Here is a 16,313-nt window from a genome sequence, read left to right as displayed (position 1 = left end):
TTACACATCCCCAAACCTTGTCAGTTTACTTAAAAAAAAAGAAAAAGAAAAGAAATACAGAAAAGTCTCACATTTAAATTTAACAGGGGGCCTTCAAAAGGTACAGGAAGAGTATGGGCTAATTTGCCATATAAAACGTAATTTTCACCCTTTCATTTAACCACTACTCACAGAAAGAGACAAATTAAAAAGCAGGGAGGATCATGTTTGGTGTCACTGCTGGTAATAACTTGTGAAAAAGCTCAAAGGAATGAGAAGAGATGCAAATTCTTAAGCCACACTGATGGTTATACCACAATCTCTTCTTACTTCACCAATCACTGAATTGGATATCATTTCCCCAGAAAAAAAATTTTTTTAATCTTTAAAGAAGTTACCTTGTGTTGAGAAGCCGCATTCTGTGAATACTTATTTGTTAGAGCCAGTCAAAGGGATAATCAAGGGCTAGGAGGAAAGGAATTAGACTCCAACTTTGAAAACAAACCAGCAGTCCAAGTGTACACATGCTTTCTGCTTTCAGCTCCACAATAGGCTTGTAACACTTTCCTTTCAGTCTCCCCTCAGCTCTCTAACACGCCTGCCTGCAACTGTGGTCTTCAAATGAAGAGGCTGTGCAGAGTTCATTTGCCAAACCAGGGATTTCTTCACATAAAGCTTCTGGCCTATAAATGCTACTTAATTAACTGATGATCTCCCTTCTCTCTTCCTTTACTGAGCAATAAGTCTGATCACACTTTTCTCATTGTCTTTTCAGTTTTTTATAACTTGTACTTATTCCTCCACGGTTGTGAAGTTCTTTTCAGCAAAAATCAACCCCTTTGTAAGCACAAATTCATTTCTTCATTCTTTTTTATTCTAGTTCCCCTCCGTACCTACCTTCGCTTACCCTAGAGCAGTATTACCTCAGAACAATAACAACAAAAGCAGTAAGAACAAAAATTAGCTGAGTTTTTCTATCTACTCTCACCTTAAGGATTCAAACAGTCTCATACAGTTTTTTTGTTTACTATCTTTGCTAAACAATGGAAAAATCTTATATCACATTTAATTTTGTAGAAGTAATAAATGAACACTTATGGTCACCATCAGTCCTTAATAACAGTCTGAAAGAGTCATCTCTCAACTTCATTGGTTACATAAACCTATCATTGAAAACATTTTTAAGTACCTGTCCCACTACACACAAAAAAAATTTATTTTTACTTATAAATTAATACATAATATGATATATAATTACCATATTTGAAAATTTTTAAGGAAGAAATTTAAATATATTAATAAAAATACATAAAAACTACATAATAGTTTTAATGTATTTATTCACTTTAAAATTTCTAGTATTTTCATTTTATATTCTCAGGGAGTGTGTAATAATTATACTTTGTTGACCAGCAGTCTGAAAGGCTGAAAGTATCTAAATTTCATCACATGGGTTAACCACTGCGAACAATTTTTCCCTATTAAATTCTACTTTTCAAATTCTTGAAGCTCTCAACAAGGTAAATTCTTAAAGCTATCATTCACTAACTCCTGAATTAGAAGGCCAAAATATAATTGCGTGAGGCAACTACATTAATTTTTTTAAAAAAAAGGGACAAGACTTGCGTCTAATCATAATAAAAGTCTGTGTGCATTTTTTTGTGTTTGCATGTCTTTCTCTAATAAATAAGGGGAATAATTTTCACATGAGAAAGTTGGTGTAAAAGATGCAGAGGAAAATGCAGTCAATGTCTTATTAATTTTGATCATTTTATATACCATGTGGTTACATTACCTATTTTTATTACTGTATTCAAATGAATGTATTTGGAAACCATCATAGAGCTTTTTTAAAAGACTAAAAATCAAGCATCTTTTTCTCTAACAGAAAAATGGAGAGAGGGAAAAGATTGCATATCTCATTATTCTTACAGCAAACAATTTAATAAAACAGTTATTAACACTCTTCACAAGTGCCAACACTGCACTAGGCACTGGTCTTTAGAAAATCTGATGGAAAGGAACTTCAAGATTAAGGTCAAACATCCAAATGTTTAAACACGACTTGAATCTTCTCTACAGCAGCACCACCAAGTGGCCGTTTGTGTAACTTGTGTGAAAACACCTTCAGCAATATGGATGTATCTATCAGCAAGCAGAATGCATTTTCTGATACATCTGACTATCTGAAATAAACAAACTGAACCAACCATATCTAAGAACAACCTTATTTACTAGCTCTACTTTTATTCTCTATTAGAACAAACCTAATCAATCAGTCTTCTACATAGCAGCCCTTCAAATATTTTAAAGGTACTACTATAAATCTCAACTCTTCTCTTCATCCTAAATATACAATTTTAACTTAGCTATTTAATCATGTAGAGTTAAAAAAAAAATCTCATAACAACTTCCAATAAGGAACACAAACATAACAGCTTAATTCTTGAAGTTACAAAGGAGAATAATTTGCAAAATTACACATACTCCAGTTATAAACTTTAAAGCAACAATTTAAATTGCTTTAATATTACTGAATGTCTTAAATGCATTTATTTATAGATAAATATATGAGAGTTCACTAGTATTAGCAAAGATTTGTTTTATATTTTAAAAATATTTTCAATGTATTAAATAACTCTGACCCGAGAACAGACTCGTGGACACAGCAGGAAAAGGCGAGGACGGGATGGTGAGAGAGTAGCGCTGAACCACGCACACTGCCGCATGTAAAACACGGAGCTAGTGGGAAGTTGCTGCGTAACACCAGAGCTCAGCTGGTGCTCTGTGACAGCCCGGGCCGGGGGAGGTTCAAGAGTCAAGAGGGAGGGGATATATGTATACTCGTGCCTGATTCATGCTGTTATATGGCCAAAACCAACACAACACTGTAAAGCAATTATCCCCCAATTTTAAAACAGGCAAAAAAAGAAACTATAAAGCACATAAACTGAAAAATAAATATCTTTGACAAATAGCAGTTGCACTTTTTTTAACTAGCACAAATGACCAATTTAGAAAATTTATATAAACCACTCTTCTACCCTTTTGCTAAAAATGATTTACAACACTGATCCTAATGCTATTTTACCACAGTATCAATCAACCGGATTATATTTACATTTAAATGTTTTCTCAGTGAAGGCAGAAGTTAGTGTACAGTCTGACACTCATCTTCAGCACAGCTAGTTTCATAAATGAATCTCCTATCAACAAGATAAATAATACCAGTATTCGACAAAGAAATGCCAATTTCAATTTACCTAATATGTAGTTACTATTTCTCAATATTGAGTATTTCAGAAGCTGAAAAAACTGAAAAAGATAATTTAAATAACTTGCCAATATCATATACTATTAATAGGGCATAATAATAAGATTTATTTTATCCTGAAAGAGCAAAGAGAAAATTCAATGCTGCTTTATATTTTGGTCTACTGAACAGTTACTTTAATACTAACTAAGCTTCAGTGAATTTTCTTAAATGGTCAAGCCATTAAATAAAATGACAATGCATTCACAAGGAGAATTACATTCTGTTTTTATTAACCAACTGTGAGCAAAAATAGAAAGTTAGAGATAACAATAAATCAATTTTAAAATCTGCATATTAAAAATAGACTAAAAATAGTATTAGTCCATTTAGAAAAAAGGCAATCTTTACTGAGCCTACCAGCATTTCTGTTTCCTGGGGTACCTCAACTTCTTGGGTAACTCCCAGAAAGTTACTTACTCTCTGGTTCGGATTTCAGTGTTACTAACATTCGTCTGTAAGGTGTTCCACATAATTGAATCTTCTAAATAATTTATAATATACCCCATTATGCAGCAAAATTTAAAATTTTAACCATTTCAAAGGCATTTGTCTAAACAGGAAAAGTTTCCTGTTTTCCAAAAGGAGCTGAAAAGGAACCATTTTCTATAAATTCAGTCACAGTATGCACATGAACAGTACTGCACAGTGGTACTGCTGTGCTTGGATCTCCTGTTTCCTCACCCCTGCTGGCTGTCACTTACTGATGACTGTGTTCCTGACGTTTCTGATGCTGAAGTGAGAACCTAAGAGTGTCTATCAAGGCTCCTGAGCATTAAAAACTGGGCTTTGCGGTATCTGGCTACTGAGTTATTCTTCTCTCCTTCTTTACCTCCATCGCTAATTTTCAAATGACTGAAGTTACCATTAAAAAAAAAAAGTCACAGCAAAACAGGCTGTTGGCACCAGGAAGGAAATTTTGAAGAGAGCTCCAGGTGCCGGAACAAGGGGAGAGCCCTTAGAGTGCGGCACTAGCTAATTTGTACAATGGGGTCTCCATTCCTTTCTCCCTGGGAACGAGAATTAACCTGTCTATTCTGAACTTTTCCATCCCTTATATGGCATTCTTCTCTCCACAGATAATCTAGTAACAGTCTCTACACCACCTGCTGATTAAATGCAAAAACAGAAACAAAGGCAGAAACAACAGCAGTGCTGTCAAAATACACACAGGGTACAAGAGATAAATGATTATGACTACATTATATGAAAATGATGTATGCTTAGCATGTATTTATACATGACAATAATAAATAAATCTATGAATCTGAGTTTATGCCTTTGGGGATGCTAAAAAGAAGCAAGAATATACTGAGAAGAAGTAAGAATACAAAGATATAATTCGTCTGGCTATTGAAGAAGTTAACACAACAGGACTTCTGAAAAGCACTGGAATTCTCAAAATCATCAGAAATATATATAAATGCTAGAGAACATAAATTAGAATTATAGAAAACTTAGATTTTGTTCTCTCTACATACGAACTGAAAGAATCACAAATTAACCAACTTTTTTTCCCCTTTCTTAATTGTTGGTAATACGGGCCGCAGCTTAAAAGAAGAAATTCTGCCTGAATAAACTGATGACCTGTATCTCTCTACCAAGGAAGTTCTTATGACTCAAAGTTTTGGAGAAACTATTGTAAGCCATCAAAGATTAGCTGCCTATGAAATAAACAAGATAACCCTTTTGGCCGCAACAGACTCTCATGGCTCTGAAGTAATTTTATCAGGAAAATGGAAAAATGTGAGGTAGTCTTTGAGGAACTAATAAAAACTTATTTTTACATTCAATTTTCCCTACAAGGCATGAGGAAAAAGCAAACAAACAAAAAGACATCTAATAGATTAGTCCTACTGAGCTACCTGGCTGGAATAAATAACGAATACCAATTTACTTGCGCTATAAAAGTTACTGATTTGTAGAAAACAATACATAAGGAAGAAAGTAAATGAGGACAAAACATCAAGCAAAAAACAAAAAAAAGAGAAAAATAATCCTATAAAACTTTTTTCCTCCACATAAAACCCACAGTTATCCAGTCAATATATCTACAGTATCCTGCAGCTGCTGCTGCTGAGTCACTTCAGTCGTGTCCGACTCTGTGCGACCCCATAGACGGCAGGCCACCAGGCTCCACCGTCCCTGGGATTCTCCAGGCAAGAATACTGGAGTGGGTTGCCATTTCCTTCTCCAATGCATGAAAGTGAAGAGTGATAGTGAGGTCGCTCAGTCGTGTCCGACTCTTAGCAACCCCATGGTCTGCAGCCCACCAGGCTCCTCTGTTCATGGGATATTCCAGGCAAGAGTACTGGAGTGGGGTGCCATTGCCTTCTCCGATCCTGCAGCTAAGAGTATATAATAGATTATTGAATTAAAACTTTTGAAAATGATACCTTTGGCATTTGTAACCATATATTACTAAGGCAGAACCACTCCAATACCTGAAGGAGTCATGAAATAAAGGATGTATTCCTGACTCTTGACCTCAGACCAAATAAATTATCTTCTTTCCCTATTTATAAAATGAGGGAAAACTAGAAGACTATGAAAATTTATTATTGGTAAAATGCTTACAATTTTCAGGCAAATGTTTCAGAAAAAGTCAAGTATGTGATCCATACCTTGTTTTAATTCCAAACCTTCAGGTTGCTTGTTCTCTCTCAGGGATGAAGTAGAATCTACACAGCTGTCTTGTCTGAGGAATGAAAGTAAATAAAAACAACTTTTTAAACAATATTCAAGGTCCTAGAATTAAGTTATACACTTGAAAAGACACAGTGAATCCTTCTCAGTCCCCAGGGTACCATTCAGTACACTCTGGAGACAGAAACATGTATACAAGTGTCAGAAGTAGTGGCTACAAACTACCACAATTTAAGTAGTTTACTTCTTTGTAAAATCAAAGAGCAAACCTGGAAAGAATACCAAGGTAATTTTTTCTCCTTTCCTATACTCTGCAGGGTAGCTAATGGGAGAAATCCTAACTCACAGAAGAATCCAGTAATTTTTCAAGTTCAACTGTTAAATTTAATGGGCGTTTTGGCATTCAAATCATTTTACAGTCATCTAATTTCATACCTCAAATGCTTTAATGTTTACAGTACGTGGGAAATACATGTTTTATTTGTAATACACATATGTAATCAAAGAAATGGATTATGTTTAAGATGCCACTAAAAAGTTCTTGATCCACTATGTTCTGCAAAAGAGCTCAACTATTTCTTTTTCTTAGAGAGCACTGTACCATCTTTATACTGATGTTACAAACACTTTTCAGAAAGTCAAGAAATTAACTATTATGAATACTCAAAATGACTATTTTCTTTAAAATATGTGTCTATCACCTTCTGAGAATTTTTATACACACTCTAAGACTAACAAACTAAAAATATCTAGGAAAGTTACCTATTCACAAAACTTTATATTCACTTAATAATAAATTCCTCAAATAACTAAAGGATAAAGATGTGATTATTTCTTTGAGAAGTTTACAATTTTCTTTCCAGCCAACACATTTGGAACTTTTAAGTTTGTTTTGTATTGAAATTTTAGTAATACAAGCACAAACTCAAATAGAGATTATAAAAATATTTTAATCTGGTGTTGCGACACGTCAGAGATTTAATATTGAGATATCTCAATTTTTTTTATTTCTTTTGGTCTAATGTCGATTTTATTCTTTCACCAGAATGACAAGCAGATCCCAAAGAGCATATCAACAAGACTCCCTGGCAGTTTAGGGACAGATTAAATGCCAATACACTACATTAAAAGCTTTGCAAAAATCAAGTTAAAATATGTCACCTTAAGTCTTACGTCAAATTAGATTTTATCTACTGGTGAAGAAAGCTGAGTGCCGAAGAACTGATGCTTTTGAATTGTGGTGTTGGAGAAGACTCTTGAGAGTCCCTTGGACTGCAAAGAGATCCAACCAGTCCATTCTAAAGGAGATCAGTCCTGGGTGTTCACTGGAAGGACTGATGCTAAAGCTGAAACTCCAATACTTTGGCCACCTCATGTGAAGAGTTGACTCATTGGAAAAGACCCTGACGCTGGGAGGGACTGGGGGCAGGAGGAGAAGGGGACGACAGAGGATGAGGTGGCTGGATGGCATCACTGACTTGATGGACATGAGTTTGAGTGAACTCCAGGAGTTGGTGATGGACAGGGAGGCTTGGAGTGCTGCGATTCATGGAGTCGCAAAGAGTTGGACATGACTGAGCGACTGAACTGAACTGGGAACCTTATTTCTAAGTATATTCCTTTAGAGAAAATGTTTGTTTGCTCTTAAACGTGAATGGAATTTATTTCTCTTCTAAACACATACACCCAATTTTTTAAAAATGACTTGAACAAAAACATAAAGGAACATCATCATTAAAAGGACCTTAGGTATACACAAGACCTTAATAGACAGAACACGACTCATGTAGTGAGAGGAGCTACCCCACGCCCAAGGTCAGGGGCAGTGGCCTAGAGGAGCAACCCCAAGTCCAAGAAGTGGCAGCTGCGTGGGTGCAGGAGGGTCGAGAGAAGCTACTCCACATTCAAGGTTAGGAGGCGCAGCCGGTGAGGAGATACCCCTCGTCCAAGAACAGGAGCAGCGGCTGCGCTTTGCTGGAGGAGCCGTGAAGAGATACCCCACGCCCAAGGTAAGAGAAACCCAAGTAAGATGGTAGGTGTTGCAAGAGGGCATGAGAGGGCAGACACACTGAAACTATAATCACAGAAAACTAGCCAATCTGATCACACCGACCGCAGCCTTGTCTAACTCAATGAAACTAAGCCACGCCTGCGGGGCAACCCAAGACAGGCGGGTCATGGTGGAGAGGTCTGACAGAATGTAGTCCACTGGAGAAGGGAATGGCAAACCACTTCAGCATTCTTGCCTTCAGAACCCCATGAACAGTTCAAGGCAAAATGATAGGATACTGAAAGAGGAACTCCCCAGGCCAGGAGGTGCCCAATATGCTACTGGAGATCAGTGGAGAAATAACTCCAGAAAGAATGAAGGGATGGAGCCAAAGCAAAAACAATACCCAGTTGTGGATGTGACTGGTGATAGAAGCAAGTCCGATGCTGTAAAGAGCAATATTGCATAGGAACCTGGAATGTTAGTTCCATGAATCAAGGCAAATTGGAAGCGGTCAAAATTACAGTTGAGAATGTATAATCTGTATCATGAGGAATCATCAGACAAAGCCAAAGTGGGAATGAGTAATATTCTATTAAAAGTGGGGAGGGAAGTTAAATTCAATGTTGTAAAATACAAAGAGGCTGTGGAAACATTCCAGGTTAAAGGAAGCTAAAGAGTAGTGACAATTAAATCTTACAACTGATGTGAGGCTCCTCAACTAAAGTGGAAAAACATTATAAAGCATATTATTGAGTCAAGAGACAAATGGAAATACTGATGGCAGATTCAACAAAACTATTTTATCAATGTTAAATTTACTAAAGCTGAATTTACTGAAGTTAACAATGTATTGTGGTTATATGAAAAAGAATATCACTATTAGGAAAAAATGCAATGTAGTATTTAGAGGTAAAATGTCATGATGTATGTTACTCAGCTTTAAATGTTTCAGAAAGAAATACACAAGTATATAAACAGAGTATGTGCAATGGGATAAAATATTAAAAACAGATAAATCTAGGTAAAGCATTCATGTATACTTCTTATATTATTCTTATTCCTACAACATTTTAATAACTCTTAAATTTTTGCAAGTAAAAATTAATAAAGCAATGAAATATTTTATGAATTATTTTAATTTCATTTTTCATTTTCTCTGTGAAAGCTCCTTGAATCACCTTCAGATAAAACTAGACCCCTCTATAAAGACTATCTGCTGTCATAAACAATCTCTTTTACTGCCTGAAGTGAACTTTTATAATGTTCTTTTTTTCTTAAGTTGGATTTGACCTGGTTGTTGAAGAAAGTCACCAAAAAAAAACAAAACAAAACAAAACAAAAAAACTGCAGACAATAGAGGCAGTACACCACCTTGTGGCTGAAAAGTGAAAAGCTAGATGCTTTTACATCAGTATCATCTGAAGCTGAAAAAAAATTCCATTCACAGATTTACAACTAAAGCTACCATATACATTCAGAGTTCTATAATACAATTTAAAGATTTTCACTAAAGAATATAAAAGGAAGGCAAGATAGAAACAAAATACGAAATGTCTTAAAATATAAGAAAAGTATGTGTACATACATCTTATTTCCAGCTTTAGGAAAATAAAAAATGTCATCCCCAGATGATAAAACATACTAATAGTGTCAGAGGTAGGAAAACTAGAGGAATTCCAATTTATATTTAAATGATATTTAAATATTTCTATCAAACACTTTAAAACTATGTCAGAATTTTATAACAACTGGAGAGAGAAGAGGTAAAGGAGGGAGGGAAGGAAGGAACACATGGTTAGCGTGAGTTTAAGAATCTCACAATGCTTCTTGTACTCTTTTCCATTAAGAAAAAAGAAAGGCAGTTTTAATTTTCCCAGTTCTCTTCTACCATCTGCAGTGCTCCCTAAAACAGCTTAATTTACGGTCTTGGCTTTGAATTATAAAAGAGCCCTATGTCTATCCTTGGGATTTAAATTCTCAAACCAACATCAGTCCACCTTTCTTTCTTTTACCTGCAATACAGTTCTAGGCAGGATTCTTTCTTGTAACTCGAATGAGTTTGCTTTTAAATCAGAGTAATACATTGGGGAGATCTGTATGACTTAACCAAAAAGAACCACACGTGTGAATTACTAAGGTTTATATTTCTAAAAGAAAAAAAATCAATTTCCTGTCCAAAAGAAAAATACTGGGAAGAGACCTCAACAAAAGGATAAAGAAAGAGAGCCGCATCAGGATTCTTCCCATTCTGGCAAAAATTAGCTATCAATCAGGCAAACTAGCCTAGCAATAGGTATAACCCTTGGTTCTTTGCACTATCCTAGGAGTAAAACAGAGGCTGAAAGAAGCCAGTCTACCAACTTGTGAGTTTTGTACTATTAAAAATGAGACACAGGCAGAAACTAGAGTAACCAAAGCAATTCTGAAAAAGAGTAACAAAGGTTAAGGATGCGCACTAAAGGCTACAGTAATTAGGACAGTGACGGTATTAGAGAAAGGATAAACACCCAGATTAGCAAAACAGAAGAGAGTCCAGAAACAGATCTAACACATATATATATGGTCAATAGTTGAAAATAACATAAATGTATACCACACCTCTGTGGGTCAGACGTCTGGGCGGGGTCTCACTGCACTAAAATCAAAGTCCCTACAAACTCCCTTTGTTTCTGGAGGCTCTAGGGGAGAATTCATTCCCTGCTCATTTTGGCTGTCAGTTCCCTGATATGCTAGGACCAAAGTCCTTGCTGCCTTGCTGGTTGCCAGCTCCCAGTCAAGGTCCTCTCATGGCACATCTCTGACCTACTCTTCTTTCCCTTTAAATTACTCAGTGTGAAGAGAACTGGGATAACCTGCATAATTCAGAATAATCTCCCCATCTCAAAGTCCTTAACCTTAACCAAATCTGCAAAATCCCTTTTGTCAGTATACAAAAGTAAGACATTCTCAGGTTCTAGAGACCCCAGAGTCATTTTTCTGCCTACTAAATGGCCTCACCTGGAAAAAGGATAACAAACTATGGTGCATCCACACAGTGGAACACCAACTACCCATCCAGGAAAAGGAAGGAACTAGTGATACACACAGCAACATAAACAAATCTCAACTGCATTATGCTGAGTAAAAGAAGCCAGGCTCAGAAGGCTATATACTGTACTGATCTATATGACATTCTGGAAAAAGAAATAGTATAAGGACAAAAATCAGATCAGTGGTTGTCAAGGGCTGGAGACAGGAGAATGAGTGGACTACAAAGAGCCATGGGGGAAATTCTGAGTGTGACGGAAGGGGTCTTATTGTGGCTGCGATGGTAGATAAATTTATCCAAACTCACATAACTATATAATTTTTTTAATGAATTTTGTTCTAAATTACACTTTTAATATTTTTCAAATAGGTTACTGCCAAGTCTTAGAACAAGTTCACAAAAATGAAATCACATAGTACTCAAATGTAACCCTCGAACACCATGGAATGGAGCAAAACTGTTTTTCTCAAAGGGCTTTTTCCAAACAGCAAATTAATCCATACCTCTAACGTTTCCCTCAGCAAGTTCATTACTCAAGATAGCAAAATTCAACCCTTGTTTCCATTTCCATTCCCCAAATAATGTAATTCTAAAAATGAGTTACCATACTCCAATTTCTCTGATCCATGATTCTCTAAGAATCTGTTCTATAAATTGCCTCTCTACAATTATAAGTTTTTGTAAATAAGGCAATTCTCTAAACGGGGGGCTCTAGCCTATACAAAAATGACTAAAGGAAACAGAGGTTCTCCTCTTTCTTCTATCCCGATACTCCTGTTTTCAAGCCTTTCCAGTTTTAAGTTGTATGAGATCATTTTGTAAGTGCTTTATTTAAAGGGGTACAAGTAGGATATGCAAACATTCTACTAACGCTAAACCTGGAGTCCTATCCAAGTTTTAAGCTGCAATATTGTCAATGATTAGTAGCATTTTCTGTGAAGGTTTTCTGAAAAATTTATCCTATTATTTTGATAGTCTGCCTAAGGATCACAGCCTAATAGCAACTTAAAAGGACATAAGGACATAAGTAGGGTACAGGTAATCAATGCTCTTTAGAATACATACTGAGTTCAAAATAACTGAGCATAATGATGGGTGTAAAGAAAACAAAGACCTGGACTGTACAAATAAAAAAATAAATAACTGAGCATAGAGTAATGGCAATTTAAGAAATTGATCGCATTTGTTGGGAAAAAAAAATCCTTCTATGCTTTAAAATATGTATACAATAGTTTTCTCTTAAACTATATTTTTAATAAATGAAAAAGTTAGGAACTTGTTAAGTAATAAATTGTTTTTTAAAAAGGCAGTAACAGTAAAAAATAATAATTAAAAATAACGATGAGTTATTTTGCTTTCTTTAGGGTTTCATAAAAAGAATTTGGGGAGAGGAATCCCCAATATTCATCAATGTAAAGTGGAATTTTAAGAATGGTGATTGTTACAAATTCAAAGTTAAAAATTCTACAGCAAATACAGCAACATTTTTCACTGCTTCTCAACAAGTACTATTCTAAGCACTTTACAATTTTTTCTGATTTAATCATCATCACAATCATATGAGTAGGTGCTGATGTTACGTCTATTGTCCAAACAAAGTAATTCAGGCCCAGAAAGGTTAAGTAACTTGTCAAAAGTCAGAGAGATAGTAAGCTGTGGAGGTCTGCTGTTAAAAATGCAGGTTTAGTTTAACTCAAGAACCTTCGTTTTTCACATTTATGCGGACTTTCTCCTGCGTAAAGATATTAGTTTTCCAAGTGGTAATACTAAAAATTCTAAGTAGTCAGTATCTATATCTCAAAGTATCAAGTCAGTTTTCATTCAAAATTGACCCCAAGCCTCACAGGAAAATACTTATTTCTACTGGCAAAACTAAGATATGCTATTAAACCAAGATGGAATTATTATTTTACAGTGGAAATTTTCAATGAAAAGACACACAAGAGCAATAACAACTGGTAACCAAGAATAAATCCCAAATGAATCAAAGATTTCAATATTTTAAAAAACCATAAAGTACCAGAAGGAAGTATGAAAAATACTTTTTATAATTTCAGAATGGAGAAGGCCTTTTCTAAATATAAAACCCGAAAACCATAAAAGTTTGATAAAATCAGACTATATAAACCTGAAATATGTATACATGTGCAAAAATAAATAAATAAATAAAGCTATAAGTAAAGTTAAGCAACAGCAAAAAAAAAAAAAAAAAAATTGCAACCCATATCACAAACAATGGACTATTAAAAAGACCAAAACCCTCTACCCACATACACACAAAAGGTAAAAAAATGACAAAGAGCTCAGAGGAAAAGGAAGTTCAAACAGCTCTGTAACTTACAGAAAGACAGTCAATTTCACTCACAGTAAGAGATAGCTTAGTTGGTAAAGAATCTGTCTGTAATGCAGGAGACCTGGGTTCGATTCCTGGGTCAGGAAGATCCCCTGGAGAAGGGACAGGCTACCCACTCCAGCATTCTTGGGTTTCCCTTGTGGCTCAGCTGGTAAAGAATCTGCCCGCAATGTGGGACACCAGGGTTCGATCCCTGGGTTGGGAAAATCCCCTGGAGAAGGGAAAGGCTACCCACTCCAGTATTCTGGCCTGGAGAATTCCATGGACTGTATAGTCCATGGGGCCGTTAAGAGTTGGACACAAGTGAGTGACTTTCACTTCACTTCATGAGATTGTAGATTAAAATCCCCAGTGCAGCGTTGGTATTGGTGAGAATTTTACCTAACAGGGGAACAACCATCAAAATGTCAGATAACATATTAGCTAAAGTATATGAAAACACATACTCCACATTTGTGGGGACAGGTATAAATCAGTTTAAACTCTGTGAAAGTCAATTATGGCAGTTACCTTTTAAAGTTTCAAATGCCCAAACATCTAATCCAACAATTAATTTACAGGTATTTATATAATCACTGAAAAACATGATTACTTACATACAGATACATTCATACCATATGCAGTAACAAAAGATAGTAAACACTTAAATGTCCATTGACAAACTTTTGCTTTATCCAATAATGGAATAGTACACAGATGCATGTGTGTATACATATATACATGTATGTATATATGTATATATATGTATGTATACACACACAGACACACACACACGTACAGTAAGCCTTATATGCACTAAGTAAAACAAAAGAAAAGAAAAGGCATACTATTAAATGGAAAAGACTTAATGAAAAAAGGTACGGAACAATTTGCATAGTATGCTACAATTTATGTGAGAAGAAAAAATATATATACACTTATACATTTGTAAATGTACAGAATATCTTGGGGAGGATATACAAGAAACTGGTTTATTGTGGCTGCCTATAGGAAGGCATTCAGAATGGGAAAGAAAAAAAAGAGTGAGACTAATTCTCACTGTATACTTTTAAAAATTATACTATGTACAAGTGCATGTATTTACCATTCAAATAAACAAGCTGTTAAATAACAGACACAAGACACATGGCTATGTGGGAAAATGTCCTTATTCTCTGAAATTTCAAACATAAACATTTAGAATCAACCTACTTTACAGTACTTCAAGAAAACAGATGAAACAAATATGAAAAGTGGTAATAACTGTTACGTCTAGGAAATAGTTATTTGGGGGTTTCATTATACTAGTCTCTCTACTTTTCTAGATAGATGACACTTTTCATAATAAAAGAGTAAAAACAATCTAATACAGTGAAATCACTTTTTTCTAACTCAGACAGGTGGTATCACTTTACTGGAAAAGAAAAAATTTACACAGGGAAACGCTTAAAAGTTACATATATAAGTTAAGCATCTTAGGTTAACATAAAACAGGAATGCATCTTCATTCACCAATCTTTGGATAAGAATCCACAGAAAAGAGTTCAGGCTCATCCTACTCACATAAGCCATTGTCTACATCTCTGCTTTTGGCTTATTTAAAACAGAAAACTCTGAGTGCAGAAAAAGATAACCCTTTGTGTATATATATACACACAATGCCACCCAAACTTTTACTGCTGTTATTCCACAGCTAACTGTACTTTGAGTTTTTCCAAAGCAATCAATGTGATCAACTGATCTTTTCATACTGCTATTTCATCAGCTTTTATATTTCACTATATTATAAAGTTACAGTAATTGCATTGGAAGTAAACATGAGTGACTCTTGGTAAAGCAAACCCTTCAAATGGTGGGAAAAGTGCACTGGCATACAGAATAGGCATTAACAAACCAGTTTAGTGCACTGAACACCAGTAGGCTTATTTTTCAAGTGAAATGGAAAAGACAATTAACACAAAGATTTAGGTAAGTGATTAAGAAAATCTTAAATTTTTTTTAAAAGTTGATAATTAAAGAGCAGAGAATAGGAAAACTACTTGCTTACATCTAATCCAGTGCTTGAGCAGCAAGACGAGGCACTAAAATGACTGATGAAAAAAATAACAGATATAGTTTAAAACTTAGGTTTCTATAACACAAAGAATACAATTCTTTTGTGTGTAGACACTTACAAAATCAGAAACGCTTCTGAAGACCCTCAAAATTCCCCAACGGAAAACAGTTACAATTCAAGCCTATCCAGGACCTCTGAGAAGCTCAGGCCTCCCCATTCCAAGGAATATATACAAAGATTTCAGAGAGGTGGCCATCTGCTAAATATTTAAAAAGAACTGGATCAAGATTTGCTTCAAAGTTATCAAGTTGGCAGAAGTTGAAGGAGGTTTCCAATAATATGGGAGGGAACATACTGAATAATAGGTATTCAAGGTAGAGTTAAATAAACAAATAAATAGTCAAATAACTTTTACAAAACAACTTCATACATTCCAGAGCAGTTTATGTGAGTTTGATGAATCACAGGTCAATTTCTGAAGGTATTATTCCTAATAAGGTTTGGTCTTGGGTTTACTTGATGCCTTTTTTGTATCCACTGATAAAAATGCTCACTTAATCATGTACTGTAGATTCATGCTGCCCATTAATTCAATGCTCCAAAGCACTGTGGGCTTCCTTGGTGGCTCAGACAGTAAAGAATCTGCCTGCAATGTGGGAGATCTGGGTTGGGACGATCCCCTGCAGAAAGGAAAGGCTACCCACTCCAGTATCCTGGCCTGGAGAATTCCATGGACTGTATAGTCCATGGGGGTCGCAAAGAGTCAGACACGACTGAGCAACTTTCACTTTCACTTTCAGAGCACTATAAACTTTATTCAAATACTTTATCCCATTGAAGCTTAATAATAGCAGTTAATGAAGCAATAGTCTTTTATTCCCAATAAGTTCAGTTTTATTGACACTTATTGAGAGATGAGCATTTGGCTGAGTACTCCTGCCCCTTGGAAAGTTACTTATACATAAA

At 35.3% G+C, this 16,313-nt stretch overlaps 1 protein-coding gene across 1 annotated transcript in view; it reads right to left on the bottom strand.

Annotated features, from left to right (window-relative positions):
• Nucleotides 1-16,313, bottom strand: part of CAAP1 (caspase activity and apoptosis inhibitor 1) — a 77,398-nt gene that overhangs the window by 43,783 nt on the left and 17,302 nt on the right. Inside the window, exon 5 of the mRNA XM_018051896.1 lies at nt 5,917-5,990. Within this exon, the coding sequence (XP_017907385.1) occupies nt 5,917-5,990 (74 nt within the window). The remainder of the gene's footprint in view (nt 1-5,916; nt 5,991-16,313) is intronic.

Source organism: Capra hircus, chromosome 8, assembly GCF_001704415.2.
Source record: "Capra hircus breed San Clemente chromosome 8, ASM170441v1, whole genome shotgun sequence".
Classification (NCBI taxonomy): domain Eukaryota; kingdom Metazoa; phylum Chordata; class Mammalia; order Artiodactyla; family Bovidae; genus Capra; species Capra hircus.
Note: the sequence above shows the minus strand (reverse complement) of the source record. Positions and strands in the feature narration are given on the sequence as shown.